The sequence below is a fragment of the Oryzias melastigma genome, linkage group LG11 (genome assembly GCF_002922805.2).
Source record: "Oryzias melastigma strain HK-1 linkage group LG11, ASM292280v2, whole genome shotgun sequence".
Taxonomy (NCBI): Eukaryota; Metazoa; Chordata; class Actinopteri; order Beloniformes; family Adrianichthyidae; genus Oryzias; species Oryzias melastigma.
Window position 1 is genome coordinate 12,544,529 of NC_050522.1, and position 15,643 is coordinate 12,560,171.

The 15,643-nt window shown below is 40.7% G+C and overlaps 1 protein-coding gene across 3 annotated transcripts in view; it reads right to left on the reverse strand.

Moving 5' to 3' along the window:
- chd4a (chromodomain helicase DNA binding protein 4a) overlaps nt 1-6,499 on the reverse strand; it is a 19,305-nt gene extending 12,806 nt beyond the window's left edge. For 2 of the 3 annotated variants that reach the window (XM_024295151.2, XM_024295128.2), the window contains exons 1-8: nt 6,188-6,439; nt 5,593-5,794; nt 3,474-3,583; nt 3,006-3,242; nt 1,184-1,302; nt 832-1,097; nt 597-727; nt 385-514 (exon numbers count right to left, since the gene is read on the reverse strand). In XM_024295151.2, coding sequence (XP_024150919.1) covers nt 385-514; nt 597-727; nt 832-1,097; nt 1,184-1,302; nt 3,006-3,242; nt 3,474-3,583; nt 5,593-5,653 — 1,054 coding nt within the window. In that variant the 5' untranslated portion in view covers nt 5,654-5,794; nt 6,188-6,439. Of the gene's footprint in view, nt 1-384; nt 515-596; nt 728-831; nt 1,098-1,183; nt 1,303-3,005; nt 3,243-3,473; nt 3,584-5,592; nt 5,795-6,187; nt 6,440-6,479 lie in introns of those variants that run through there. The other variant, XM_024295137.2, reaches the window with a different exon arrangement.
- Nucleotides 6,500-15,643: the final 9,144 nt, after the last annotated feature.

A 15,643-nucleotide genomic window follows, 5' to 3' on the forward strand; every position in this document is an offset into this window, starting at 1 on the left:
TACTACTACTACTACTACAACTAATATTTTAGCTGGCTATCAGCTTCAGTGTTTTCAGCTATGAACTTGAGCATTTTTAGCTATTTATACATTTCAGCATCTTCAGGTATTAGCACTAGCATCTTCAGTGCCATTCAGCATTCACACTAGCATTATCGCGGGTTATGCTATATATTTAGTTTTTAGTTAGTTTAAAGCTAATGATGGTTAAGATGTGTGCTTTACATTAAGTTTGTGCATGACACCGTTAGTCGACTAATTGGAAAAAATAATCTGTGATCAGTCGACTATTAAAATAATCGTTTATTTTCTACATTTCATGACTATGCATTTTTGGCTGTACTGTTTCTAAATCAAGTTAAAGAAACAATTAAAAAAGTGCACCTTTCTTCTTCTTGGGTTTGTTCTTGGAGGCCCTCTTCTTGCTGCGGCTGTTTGAACCCTCTGAGACGGACACACTGTTGATGCTACCGTTTTCGAAGTCGCTGTCGGCGTCCGGCTCGTCCTCCTCGCTCTGTGTGTGCAGGAAAACAACCGTGAGTTAGCAGGAGGGTTACAAACACCGCTTACAGTAATGAGAAAACAATCTGTGGTACCGATGAGCGTTTCCTCTTGCTATTAAAGCCTCCCAGCTTGATTTTTAGAGGAGCCACTTTTTTGGTTTTGGTATTATTCTTCTTCTCCTGAGGCTTTGGCACGGGCTTTGATTTCTTGCGGGCATTTGGACCTGCAAACCAGAAGATATGATAAGCCCATTGAACAGTTGAGATCTTTAAAGGTCGAGGATGTTTGAGAATCACTGTTTGCACCATCCCAGCCTGCAGATCGTACCTTTGCCTTCCTTGGTCTTGGCCTTTCGGAGTGGAGGTGCAGCTGCCGGTTGAGGCTCTACGGGGGCCGGAGGGGCCGCAGCAGCAGGAGTGACCTCTGCCACCATGGTGTCCACAGCAGCGGGTACGTTGGCGGTAGCCAGCGCCGCGTTGGCAGCAGCTGCACCTCTGAGGGGGTTGTTGGTGCTGAACTCGCGCCACTTTGCACCCAGAACCATCATCATCTTTGACACTGCGATCTTGGGGTTTTTGGCTGCAATAAGTGGTCTACACAGGAGCGGGGAGGGACCAGTTTTTAGTTACGCTCCAAAAGCAGAGTAGAAAAAAGAACCGTAACAGAGGACGAGATCTACCTGACGAACTGGCTGAAAGCTTTGTAGTTGGTCAGGGATCTGTAATCCTCCTCGGTGAAGACATGGTCGATGTCCTCCATCCCCCAATCATCCAACAACTGAGACGAAGATTTTGGTTCCTACCAGGAGCAACACACCATTAGTCCAGAATGTAAAAAGCAAGCTTTTTTAATTAATAAAAGTCTAAATTCACTAATTTCCCTTCATATATATATATATAATAGAAATGATAAATAATCAGAAATGCTGCTCTATCAACCATAATAAACTGATGAAACAATATAAATCCCGAGTAACAGCGTGTGCAAACATGTTTATAAGCTTCCACACATAATTCCAGTATTTATGGACACTGTAATCCACATTGCACTATTTTTCAAAAACAATCTTTAGCTGCACGATTACAGATTTTCATGCTCACTCACAGCCCGAGTGACAAACATGTGGGACGAGCTGTGACTTCTGTTAGAAATCTGTGGCACCAAACCAAACAGTGGAGTTTAACTGAAGCTTGGAGAGAATCTCTCATCATTTGTGCACGACAAACGCAAACTAATATCGCTGAACTCCACATGAACAACCTGCTGGATGGCTTGATGCATTATTTTATTTATCATGTGGAATTATTGCACCATAGCTAAAGGCCGAATGATTCCTGTTCTGAGAAGGCAGATTTTAACCACCAAAGAACATCCAGTGATGAAATGTCTCCAAAATATGCAGCAAACAATAGAAAATTATAATTGGAATATCTGAATGAAAATTATCTGTAATTGCTTGATTTCTTATTAAGAAGCAAGCCTATTTTCAATCTTTAAGATGATTTTTAACCTTTAATTGACAGACATTTCTATAGTAAGTTTTAATCTTTTCACTGGATGCAACAAATGCTATTCCATGTTTATTTTTAAGAGATACAATTGTGTGAAAAGATTCAAATGCAATAATCCTGTCTGTCCACGCAAACAAAGTAAATAAATATCAAATATTTTATAATAATAATCCCAGATTTCGTGGCTCAAATCTTTTCCGAGAAATAGATCGCACAAATTTCAACAGTGAAAAAAAGTTTAAAGAGGTAAAAAATAAATAAATAAATTGTCAGCCCACAAAAGTGGCACAACAAAATGTTGAGAACTTCCTCCTTTAGCCTTTGAACGATGCGGCTCTGTAAAGCGGCAGAATGGAGCGAACATATCTTTGCCAATGAATCAAAATGTGTTTATCTAACCAAAAGGAAAAGGGTCAAGTGCGCAGTGCAGTGCTGCGGCTGCTAAGAGGGTTGCCATGGTAACAGCAAATATATACACCTTACGAACCTATCGCAGACATATGCACAGACAGAACTCACACTGCCACCACCCACCCCCCCTCTCCGCGCAAAAAAGTGTCATTATCTGCACGCCTCGCTATTGGCTGTGAGGCTCCGAGTCCACCCGACTCACTTCTTTGTTCCACCATCGCTCATATCACATCTGTTTGTCAAACACAAAGGCTGTTACAGGTGCACAGTCAAGAGCTGCTCGTGACGTACGGCGATGACCAGAAACGGGCTTTTTAGCATCAGAGAACCTTTTTGGAATCATACAATCACTTGTTTTAATAGCTAAAAGATGTTTGTTCTGCACATGTGAACAGTTCATGAATCATGTTCACCACAATAAACACCTCTAATGTGTGAGACAGACTTGAAATGTAGATTTCATTAAAGGACAAATATATTTTAACTTCAGATTTGTTGAAATTGGGAAAAAATAATTAAAAAAATGTTTCAAAATGGAAATCTATGTAAGCTGCTCAAAGTCACTGAGTATTTCCTTACAGAGCAATCGTCATCGTCCTCATCTTCATCTTCTTCCGGCTCCGGCTCTTTCCTTTTGGAGCTTCGCTCGACCCCTGCACTGTTCCTCTTCTTCTCTTTACTGGAGCCGCCTCGTTTCTTCTTCTTGCGGCCTGGAGTGTAGTCACTGCCCTCACTCTCAGAGCGCTGGCCTGGCCCATCATCTGCATCTTCTATCCCACCTATGTCCATGGGCTCTGGGGAGCTGATGGCCAGCTCCTGGTGCAAGAAAGCAGATCAAAGTTATAAAGCAAAAATATTTTCAAATGATTGGAAAGCATCTCACTGCAACTCAAACTTGTAACTAGTACAAAATATTCTCATTGTAAACATAAAGAAAAAAAATAATTGCAACATAATGCTAATAAGATACTATCGTATTAAGAATTAATCACTGAAAACAGGACACCAATCTCCACAGACCCTCTTGACCCACTTGCTCACATTTACCTCTCTGCGAGACCGCCTCTTGCTGCTTTTGCTCTCTTTGCTCTTCTTGGCTTTTTTCTTCTTCTTCACCTTCGGAGTCTCATTCTCCGAGATCTCCTCTTCCTCTTCATCTGCAAACCATGTCAAAGGAGACGTTTATTCTCTGCATACAAACCTGCTGCCTGTGTCATAACATTACTCAACAGCTCACTCTGGGGATAGCATGCCTACCAGGGAGCACACATTGCACATCCTGCTAGAAACAAAACACCAGTCACACGCAGGTTGATCATATGTGCCTTTGTTTGTTTACCAAAGCATTCACATAAATAAACAATGGTTTTCAAGACATCACTAAATTTATATATTTTTTAAATCTATATCAAAATGAATTTCAATTTACACGATTTTGTGGCAAAATAATGTCAGTTTTTGCTTCTTGCTCTTCTTTAACAGGAAATCATAACAGGGTTAGGCTGGAAATTCATTAACGTTGTGGCAGTGAATTGATCCGTTCCTAGAAGTTCCTGGAATAATTTAAATTACTTTAGATTTATTTACATGCAATCCTGAAAGGGATTGAAAATGAAAAAAAAATAATCAGATGTGCTACAGAGTTCCAGCTGTATGGTATGGGCATGAATGACAAAAAATATGCAGATTTTTATTTGGCTCAAGCAGACTGAGATTATTTATTTATTTAGTAATTCAGATAATAGATTTGCATAAAATATTGCTTAATGCTTAATTTTTATAGACCTGACGTTGGGTTTAATAGCATAGAAGTTCAAATGATGTAGTACCCTGTCAAATGTTAAGACAATAAGAAACAGTTAGTAAATCAATGCTATCCAAGCTCTGCAAAAATAACTTTATCAAGGCATATCTGTGCAGATTCTCATTTATCAAATTAAACTCCATTAAAGCAGAACACAAAACCCGTCGACTAGATTTGGTTTATCTCGTACAATAGAAGACATTTCACCTAAAACAAGATAAATTAAGTCTAGTTGACTCTTTTTTCTGACAATAGAGTCTAGTTGAAGAATTTATTTTTAAATCGCTGCTTTGGAAATATATTTTGGTGAACTTAAATTACCTTGAACTCCCAACAACGTAGGTGATTTTTTTTTAACTTTCCTAAATAAATTCCTTCATCATCACTAGCCAGATTCAGATAATCACATTAAATGACTGCCTTTAACAAGTTCAGAAACCCCAAGTGTTTTTGATTTCACCATAAAAGCTCTGCTAATAAACCAACTAAATACAGAAACTGTGGATGTAGCAAAGATACGTTGACAAATTCATTTCATAATGAATTAATAAACCAATAAATACGAGCTAAATCCTTAGTTGTTTGTTGTACTTTTAAATAGTCTCCTACCAGCTCACATGAGGTCCTCACTGCTTTGAAAAACCCGAGGGGCCATTATTTTGAAGGGCTCAAGTTCACTAAACGCTTTTTACTTTTAGATTTAGTCACATTTTCAAACTAAACTATAATTAAGGAACAGAAAATAGCAGTCTTTGTTGTCGACTCGAACGAATATTTGTTCTCAAATGTTCCAGTGTGTACGGCGCGCGCGCTGGTTCAAATTAAACTAACACTTATCGACGTAGTTTTCAGCCAGAACGCTGTTTTCTATGTACGTGTATTTAAGAATGTGACTGACTTGATAAACATGAAATAAATTCTAAAATTAGTTTATAATGTGTACTTTTACTCCCCGCTTCTGGCGAAGGATGAGGAGGGGATGTTACTGAACGTCATACACCAGCTTTCAAGCTAACTGGCTGCCTCCATCTTGTCATCGACACGTAAAAACATACCGGTAGCAGGCTAATGTTAGGCCCCGGGAAACATGCCGGTATGTCGGCATGACTCCACTACAATGAAACCACCAGCGTTAACGCATCTGAATGTGACTGGGGTAAAACTATTCGCTTCTAAAGAGTGTTGAACAGATGAGAAAATGTTTAAAGGCCGGTTAGCTAACTACCCGGTAGTTAGCCGCATCGAGAAGCTAGCGCCATGCTAACACAACATGATTGATCTGAATGTCAAAAACATCTGCTCGGGCTAGCACACACACCGTGAACGCTAGCCACTTCGGCTAACGAGCGAGGCTGATCTTACCTTGCATTAAGCGGTCGTCTCGGGCTCCATAATCATCTCTGTCATCTTCACTTCCAGACATAATGGATAGCAGAAAACTTTCTTTTAGTTAGCTAACAGTTTAGCTAACTAAATAAAGTTATTGGATTGTGGATTAGCCAGAGTTCGGACCCAGATTGGAGTCGGTCCAACAGTGTAGTTTGGAGGGGGCAGCCAATCAAGTCTTAACAGGACAAATGAGAACACAAAAGAAAACGGAAGTCGGTTATTAGGAGCAAAAAGCTTCCAAAACACAGTAGCCGGTGAGCCTCAGAGGGGCTCAACAATCACCGCGTGGGCTCACAAATCTAACTTTATCTGGTTATCAAGTTGACATCTTTACAAATGTTCGGCTCCTCGCCTCTCACACATCTACCCGATCCGCTGACATCTTGACATTATCGCTACTTTCAGAGCATTAGCATGACCATTAGCCGAGCCGAACCGGCGGGCAGCTTCACACATGTGAGGCAAACTGCAGAAATGTAGCAGAAAATACTCCGGTCCACAGCTTCCTTACCCTCAACATCTCCCCGTGACCCAAGTCAATTTTCAAACCCAAAACTAAGGTACTTACAACTTGATCCCCAAAACAGAAACTCCAGGATCAGTTTGCCAATAGGTCAATACTTGGAAGGTTCTTTTCTTAAGGTAACGGTGCACAGGTAATTTAAATATATGTCCGTGTTTTTTTGTGGTAGCGTGTGCGCACGACGTCGTCTCCTCTTTCTCTTCTTCGCACACCACACACCCCGCGCTCGCGCGCGCACACAAAGAGATCAGGGGGCAGGCATCCCATAATATCCACACACACACTCGCATACATATACACACATTTTACTCACCCCTCCCCCACTCTGCATAGTTACCTTGCTACGTACAGACCATAATATTCACCCCCCACACCCCCCCCTTCAGTCTCTTCCCCATTCCTCCATGCACATCACCCCTCTCCACCCCTCCCTTAGCAACCACGGTTTCCATGGAGATGCTCACCCCTCCCACCCCGGCCGGCATCCCATAATAGTAATGAACGCAGTCACTGACATCCCACAATAAGCATAACTCCGAAAAAGAGAGATAGCAGAAAGGAGGGAAAAAAGGAAAAGCGTCACATGGCAACTGCGTGTGCCACATGACTGCTTAACTTGAGTGTGCACGTTTGCATGTATGCGCAGGCTCTGTACTGTACGTGAGCGTGCCTGACACACACCTCCCGGCAAAAACCAGTGACCAGCTTTAAAGCACAGTAGGGGGTCACAAATTGTGGGGTGACTCCCGGTGACCCCAGTGTCACCCCCATACCAGGGCCCACAAACCCACATACTCCATGAGCATTAGTCAGCACCAGGGCAGACTGCAGGCCAGCCGCCATATGGAGGCCCAGAAACCTGGAAAGTCAAAAGCTTGTCCTGAGGTTGATTGTTGCCCCCGTCCCCCCAAGACGACAGCTAGAGGTCACAGGACTGGGACTTCAGCTTGAGTCTGCGGCTGTTATTCTCCTGGAGAACCCAGAGGAGGGAGCCCAGAAGAGCAAGCCAACAGCTGAGTTAAACTGTCTGCACACATACACACGCTGGCTTGCTCAACAGGCTGCGAGGAAATGCATTGCAGTCTATGGTGGGAAAAACGTCTGGGTCCTAGACAGCTTTTTCCCACCATTGACTGACTGCAGCACATTTGGACTGAGGGGCATCATGGAGAATATAAGTGCTTAGAGAGGCAGAGAAGCTCCGGGATGATGTTTCTCCTCGTGGGAAATCATGTCCACCCAGGACCAATATCTTAAAAAAAATAATTAAAGCTTTTTTTCTTTTTTTATGCTACTGAGATTGTGTGGATACTAGACACAGACAGACTTTTAACTTGAAAAATCCAGACAGTTGTTAATATAAAGCATTTGTGCTACAAGTTAAAATTATGGACCAGACAATAGGTACATAGCTATTATTTAATTGCATAAAATTGCAGTTTTTGTATCAATTTGATACAATTTGCTTTATAAAATGTACTTTTTTTAGATAGTTATTGTGGAATCTTCCAGTTGGAATTGCATGACGATCATATGCTGATGTAAAAGTCTGCATTATAGATAAAAATATACGGAAATTAATGGAAAAAGTGTTATTGCTGTGGAAATCAGCAGTAAAGAAATTAACTAATTTCAGCACATCTGGAATAATTATCAGTGTTTTTAAAAAAATATTAATTGAGATATGACGTGAGAGCAACAATCTTTTCCCCTTTACTTGGTAATATATATATATATATATACATATATATAAAATCAAGATTAAACAATAATAAAATATTGCATTAAACACAGTAGCCATGGAATAATTTGAAATGTTTTCTACTGTATTATCCTTGGCATTAAGAGTTTCCATGAGTAGAATCAGAGACAGTATCTTATGCATCATTTACCCCTGAATTGTGGTCTGCATGAAAACAAAAGTCCCAGTTTGCTTGCAAGTGAATTTTGATGAGATCCAGCTTCAGTATTGATGCAGGAGGACCATCCAACCCAAATCACAAAAAGTTGTCAAAAGGTTCAGTGTTAAATTAAGTATTAGGCTATGTATGTTCGATGGACTAATTAAAAGTCTATGCGTACATGTGGATTTCCAAGTTTGAAACTCTCACATTCGTGCATCTACACACATTTTAAAGACCGTTTTTGGCCATTGAACACATGCTGAAAGTTAAGCCAGGTGAAACCAGGAACTCCAATTTGATTGTGATGTATGAATAACGACCCTTTTAATTCAGGAAAGTCTCAACCACTTGAAAATTAATTAATCACGGAGGAGCAATTAATAATTTTGGTTTGTCTCATGACACAATTATATGACACCGAGTCTTTCATATATCGGAATAGAGCTGTGAAAATTAAAGCCTGGGGCAAGATTCCCAATATTTACACCGCTTCCACATTTTGTACTTGGCCACTTCCAACTGTAGGTGGAGGACATGCTCTAGTAAACAGGAGCAAAACATAAAAAAGACGAATTCCCGCTCTTCTTGTCAATGTCCGGTGTGAACGTAGCTTCATGAGAAGGAGAAAAAGCGGCACCAAAATTGACAAACAGATAACAAGGATTGACTAGTCTTTTTAATGCTTTTTTTTCTCTGATCTGTGCTTGTTTAGAGCAAAAACTGCCCCCAACCAAGCAGTTAATATACATTCTGGTTTGTCGTGTGAAAGCAAAGCAGTCCAGAAGAAATTTTGAATTTTTCTGGAATCCTTACACAAGTCCATAGGCTTCTCGCACCCTTTTAGGGGTCATTCTAGTGGAAATGTTTAGTGTAGTCCTTTTCCCCCAGAAAAACTCAATGGAATTAAGTGCAACAATCTGAATTGGTTATTGAAAATGTTTCCGTTCATGTGGTAAAGGCATCCGGCTCAGTATGTCAAAAATACATTTAATTTTGCTCATAAACAGAGGCAGAGTGCCCTCCCAAAATAAGACACACAAACGCACCGACACTGACACTGGTGGATTTTTCCTGAACAATACTGCTGTTATGAGGCTGTTTTAATCTCTAGAGGATCCATGAGTTGGCTCTCAAATTATTTATGTCAGCATATTGTTGCAGTGCCCTAACTCTTCGGCTTTTAACCCTCTCCAGGCTGTCTTCCTCAGTTTCAGCTGAAGGTCTTCCTCTGGTCTTTTCTGACTCAGCACACCCATCTTTTCCTTTGTCCTCAAACTCATCACTCTCTTCGTCTCCCACATGCAGATCCAATCCTAAAAACAACAACTTCTCTTTTTTCCTTTCTTCCCATTTCTGCCATTTTTTTTTTTTTTTTTGCTTCCCGCTTTGCATCTTCCCCCTCCCCCACGCCGCTCCTTTTCTTGACTCTGGACACTGTGCTCATGTGTGAATTTGGATGCAGGAGGGGGGGGGTAAGAAAAGGGGTACGGGTGTGTGTGAGTGGGGGGGGTAACATCCCATAATCACCAATCAAAAGCTTGCAGGGGGGGCAGTTGCCATAGAAATGCCGTGCACATCTTTTGAGGCCCCTCCCACTCCTCACCCCGCCACCACGCTCTTAGAATCCTCTATGTCATAATGATAATAATATCATTTCTGAGGCAAAAGGGAAAAAAAACTGATGGGGTGGAGGGAGGTGGGGGGGGGGACTCCAGTCCATAATAGTGCTGCTGTGCTGCTAGTTTCCATGGAGATAAGCTGAGGGATGGTGGCAGGAGGACAGTTAAAGATGAGGTCAGATTACCATGTAAGTCAAAACGCATACCTTAATACTCTTTGAACACCCACCACCTATTCTGACCTGTGGCCCCCACCGTGAATATGCTGCACACAAAGTGCAAATAGATTCGATCAACATGTCTGGCCTGTGAGATGACACGGAGCAGAGCGAGGACGACAGACGACAAAATAAGATTGACACATCGGAATTGTCCGGGTTTCCCAGATGACTCGAGTGCACGCTGCCATGCTGTGAAGCTTAAGTAGAAAACGTGACTTCCTCTGATGTCTGGTGGTTTCTGGATTAAAACAGAAAGTGAGTGACAAAAACACTATTGACAAAATAAATCTGATTCAGAAACAAAAATAAAATTTACACTTTGCTTCTGATCCGGCCTTACAGGGTTGGAACAATAAAGCGGAAATATTGTCCTTCGATCTAGAAGAACTGCAAAAAGATCAACTGGGTCAGCTCACATGAGATAAATGTTAGCAGGTCTAACCTTAATTACAAATCAAAGGCAATTAATCCATCTAAAACTTTAATCCTCTCCGTATTTTTACCAATTTGTAACATTCCACTATATCGCACCAGTGTTCACACAAATGAGGGGGCGATGCAATTTTAATCAGCCCTCAACCTTTATAAAATTACTATTGAACTTGGCCCACACAATGAGATCTAGCTTGCTTTTCATCATAGTTTTAACTAAGTATTGAGCTTCTGTTTCAGTGTGTTTTGTCACAATCAAAAGTTAACACAATGCTTTGAGAATTTTTTAAAAACTTTTTGTAGATTTTGTCCTAAGAAACAGTTGTATTATTTCAAAAGAGCAACTAGAATTTTTGTAAATGTTGCATGGGAATTTTTCTTAAACTTGACTGTTGGTCACAAAGGATATTTACTTAAGAAAATGTTCAGTTAACTGTGGTGGACTCAGCTGGACGGGCTTAGAGAAGGTTGAAACATTTCACACCTTCGTACTTTGCTTTTGCAATGAGTAGACTAAACATGGAAACTCCACGAAGAAACAACAAGCCGGTGGGTCGGTGGGTCGGGGGGGTTGTATTGCTGGAAGCAAACACAGAAGAAAGAAAAAGACAAAAAAAGGCAACCGGTTTGTCCTTCGACTGTTGAACTCTGATATATTTGTATATTCTATTCTACACGTTTACCAATTAAACATTTTTTAACCTATGTAGTTATTTAATTAATATATTTATTTTTTACTCAAAATGCATTTGCCCTTCTCTTTTCTTAATTTCAACTCTTGGTCTTTTGAACCTGCCATCTACACATTACTCTGCTAGTGAACCGTACTGGACCGTTGTTTCATGGTTTACCAAAGTTCATTTTTGATCTGCATCAGAGTTTAGGTATGCGTTCAAACTTGCCAAACAAAGCGGACTGTGTTAGAAAACTGGTACGGACGAGACATCCCAGTCTGAAAGCATCTCATGACGTAGTGTGACACAAAGAGACCAAACATCAGACTGGCTTGTCCTAAATGATGACAAACAAGAGAAGGAGGTGATGAATTGGACCCGGCAGGTAGAAAAGTCTTTGGTGAATAAAATTGAACTTTAATTTTTCTTGAGAGTAAAACATACCCAAGTTGTAGCTGCATGCAGTTGGAGATGCTGGCTAAAAAGTAAAAGAATTTAGTAGCATTTAATGAGATACGTACATCACTTTGGTTAGAAAAGCACAGTTTTAATGTCATAAAGTCCCATGGTTGTTCATAAGAAACTATGAACAGTATGCCTTAGTGACAGAAAAGTTGAATTTAGTTTATCTCATGAATCCAGGACTCATTGACCTTGAAAAGTAAATATATGTATATATATTTTAAGTAAGGGGAAATGGAGGAGTTTAGTTCGAACAACCAATCAGTTAGTTGGATGTTATTTGTACCCAAGTTAAAAGATATGATCGTTTCAGCACTCTGAATGTGATAAAGTAGACCAGAGCTTACCAACTAAATGTCACTGAGATAAAACCCCATAAATGCTTCGTTAATGAAGTTGTGTGTTCACTAACAGCTCAACAAAGATAGAAATCCACGAGTGACATACAGTTCTGCAGGCATCGTGTGGGAGTTTTGAATCAATGCTGACATTGATTAATCGCTCCCATATCATGCTGCATAAACTGTAGTTGAACAAGCCTAACAATCAGCTGTAGTGGCACAAAAGGTGGTTGTGAAGGGTTTTCAGAAGACGGTGAAACAAGGGAAATCTGCATATTAATGATTACTCCATTTACATTGGGGGTGGGGGGGTGCTTGCTTGGCTACAAAGCTCGGGAGGAGGTGAGATGTTCCCGATGAATTCTTAGCTGCCAATCCTTCTTTGTGTCTCCTCTCTGGAGCCTTGCGTCTACATGAGAATAGATATTATATCTCTGTCAGTCTGTGCACGCCGGGGTGGGCTGTTGATGCACGCGTGGAGGGGTGCGGGGGAGTCGCCGCACACAAAAACAGGCCTAGGCCAGACCATAATGCCCCCTCCCCCCATCTCACAACGCAGACATCCCATAATATGCATCTGCCTGCCCCCCCACTTCCTCCTCCTCCTCTTTTCTTCACTGCTTGGGCATGCCGTTCTATAATAATCACCCCCCCCACCCTTAACACGCACACACACATCCACTACCACCATCATCACTTCCTGTCTCGTATGTTGGTAAAGTGCTCAGAAATGTACGTCGCTCCTCACAGCAGCCACTCAGAAAGACTCAAGACACCCGGGCTTCGGAGCCTCGGTGATGTCCTTCGTCAGGCTGGGGTTCCTTTCTGTGCTCCGCCCCTACCGCCTCGCAGATCATCACAGATACAAGCACACACAAAATGCAGCTCGCTTATTTGCTCTGTAATGGCGCAGAAGTGAAGTGACTCACTCTGGCTTTATTATTTATTTATTTTCCAGGGAATCGTGCCATCCAGTTACCAGCGGACATGCTAACATGTCATGTAAGGACTGTGCTTCCCAACAGGAGGCCTCATTTATGAAGGACATGTAAGATCTTTAGGTGTAGTGCTAACAAAACCTGCATTATGTATGGATTCAATCCAGATTGCGCAGTTTAATAAATACATTTTATGAACAATAAAATATTGTTGTTGCAACATTTCTTCTCCATAAGCTTACAAGTCACCTGTTGCAAGTTCAAGTCAAGCCTCAAATACTGGGTTACAGGCCTAAGATAAGTCCCAGATCTTTGGTGACAGCTCCCAATCACGTCACAGGTTTCTTTTTGTGGTTACAAATCAATGAAAACTCTTAAAGATTTGATCACAAATTCAAGTCTTAAATTTAGTTTTTTAAGACACAAACTATTGTATGTCTCCTATGTCAGGGGTCTGCAACCTGCGGCTTCAGATCCACATGTAGTTCTTTTATCTCTCCATGGTGGATCCTTGGCCAATTCTAAAATAAGTTGAGGAGACTGCTGGCCCAGCTATGTCGAGCGTTGGAGTCAGCAGTTCCCTGCTAATGGCTGCTTAACCAAAACTACCTAAAGAAAACAAATAAACAAAGCCTGCAAACTAAGACTACCAAGGTCCAACCCCAAACTAAAATAACAAAACCCAGCAGTGTAAGACTGCTGAGGACAAAGAGGGAAAAAAGAACAGAAAAAAAAGAAAAATAAAATAAAATAGCATTTTTTTAAAGTAAGGATTACTTAATAAGCATTTATTAAATTTAGTTTAGTTACATTTATAAATTGATGGCTGAGGTGCACATAGATGATAAACTATATAGGTTTTTACATCCCTGTTGACCTAGTAAGACTATGCGGCTCCTTCTAGGTTTTGATCAGTAGAAAACGAGCCCAAATGGCACTTTAACTGTAATAATAAAGGTTGCCGACCCCTATCTTAGATATAAAGATAATCAAACCACTTTTATTTACAGTTTCCAAAGCCTCTCAAGTCCTTGATGTTGAATCTCAAGCTCTTGCATCAGAGCATAAATGTGAACTATGTCCTCGTCTATGTTTTGGTTTTTGTCATCCTGAACGTCCCAAAGCTTTAGTTGTCTTAGGAGGAATCAGCTCAACTGACATTGGCTGTGATAGTATGCAAAGTAGCAGAGTTAGCCAAGTACCTGTGTAGGCATGTCCATCTGCAACACTTACGAAACACACATCTGACTTTCTAGCTTGAGATTATAGACTTAAAGGTCAACCAGTAAACAACACATGCTTATGGGGCAACATTTGTTTTGGGGCTAAACAAATGACGGGAATAGTTGATGCAACAAATAAATGACAGATATCAAGCATTTCTAGCAGTGGGTGGAAAACTGTGCATCAGTGAACATATGACTCAAAGGAGCATAGGAGGTACAGATGATAATCAATACATGATATACTGTACAACAGTATATACAGCAGAACAGAAGGCACTTAAATATAGAGAAACATAATAAATAATGAATGGTGCAACATGGAAGGCATCCTTACAGACAGGAGCCCATACAGTATAAACACGGTAAACAATCACGATTGAGATACAGCAGTTGAGCACAAGTTCTTCAGTTTACAACTCTGCTGACAGATTTGCTTTAAGATAGAGCATGCTCCATGCCACACCATGATGCCAGGATCTGTAGAATGTGGTGAGTTTAGAGAAGACAGGTGGCCTCTCTTTATCTTATGCTGTTTTTGAATTTGCTGCGGTGCATTTGTTATAGGATCATGTGTATCCCCAGGAACTAGGATGGCCATCCACCATGACACCCCTATTGTTAACCCAAAGAGGTGTTGGACTGGCTCAATTCTTCCTGTGGTCAACAATGACCTCTTTGGTTTTGTCAGTTTTCAGGATGAGTGCCTCAGCCACTTCATCACTTCACAGAATGACAGGTGGCAGCTCGGGGAAGACATTCTGGGTGAACAACTATTGGTTGAACAAACACCCCTGGGGGGAGGTGTCCAAGATCCTTCAGTAATAAGGTGTAACAGCCAGTTACGTAGGGTGGTGTTAAAACCATAGACTTGCATGCCTTGGATGGATAACCCCTAACGTCACCTGATTCTGATCGATGAAGCCCTAAGTGGGGCGGGCCCTCTCAACAGCAACAATCCTCAGAGACATGCAGAGTGGATTATGCAGGTCAAGGTAAAGGAGTGTTTTGGTTTGTCCACTCATTTGTCCACCTAGCTGCCAAAAAAAGTTGGGATTTGGTTAAAAGCTAAAGAATTTAGTTCACATATTTGATGGTATATTATGGTTTTGTTAAATCCTGAAGTCCTGTAGACTGATGTGAAATTGTTACAGACTTAAGAATCTCAAAATGAATTCTCTGACCATGCTTTAAACTCACCAACAGATTCATTGGTCTGTCAGTAGCCTACATTTAAGATCAAAATAAGAGTAAATGGAAACAGAAAAGAAAGGCAGAGCGGATTTGGGAAACGATCTAGGGGTGCAGCCAAAAAACAAATGTACAAAGCTTGTCAAACTTTGAGTATGTCATACATTTAGTCATTTAGTCTTTTCCACTTTTAAAAGCTTTATGAAACCTGGGCAAAATATTGGCAACTTCTCTATTTAAAGCAATTCTATCCAGATCATTTTATTTTATTGTTATTAATTGCCCAATGTTATTTCTCATTTCTAACTTGTATAATTTTGACAAAATATATTTTACTGGAGAGTCAAATACAGAAAGTTATTCAAGGTTTAATTTGATTTATTCTGGAATAATATTCCTGCCTTTCTCTCTTCATAGTAATTATTTTATGTTTTGGTGTGTTCAATAAATGTTTATCCTGCTTGGGCCGTGACCTATGGCATGCTTTGGATTGGAT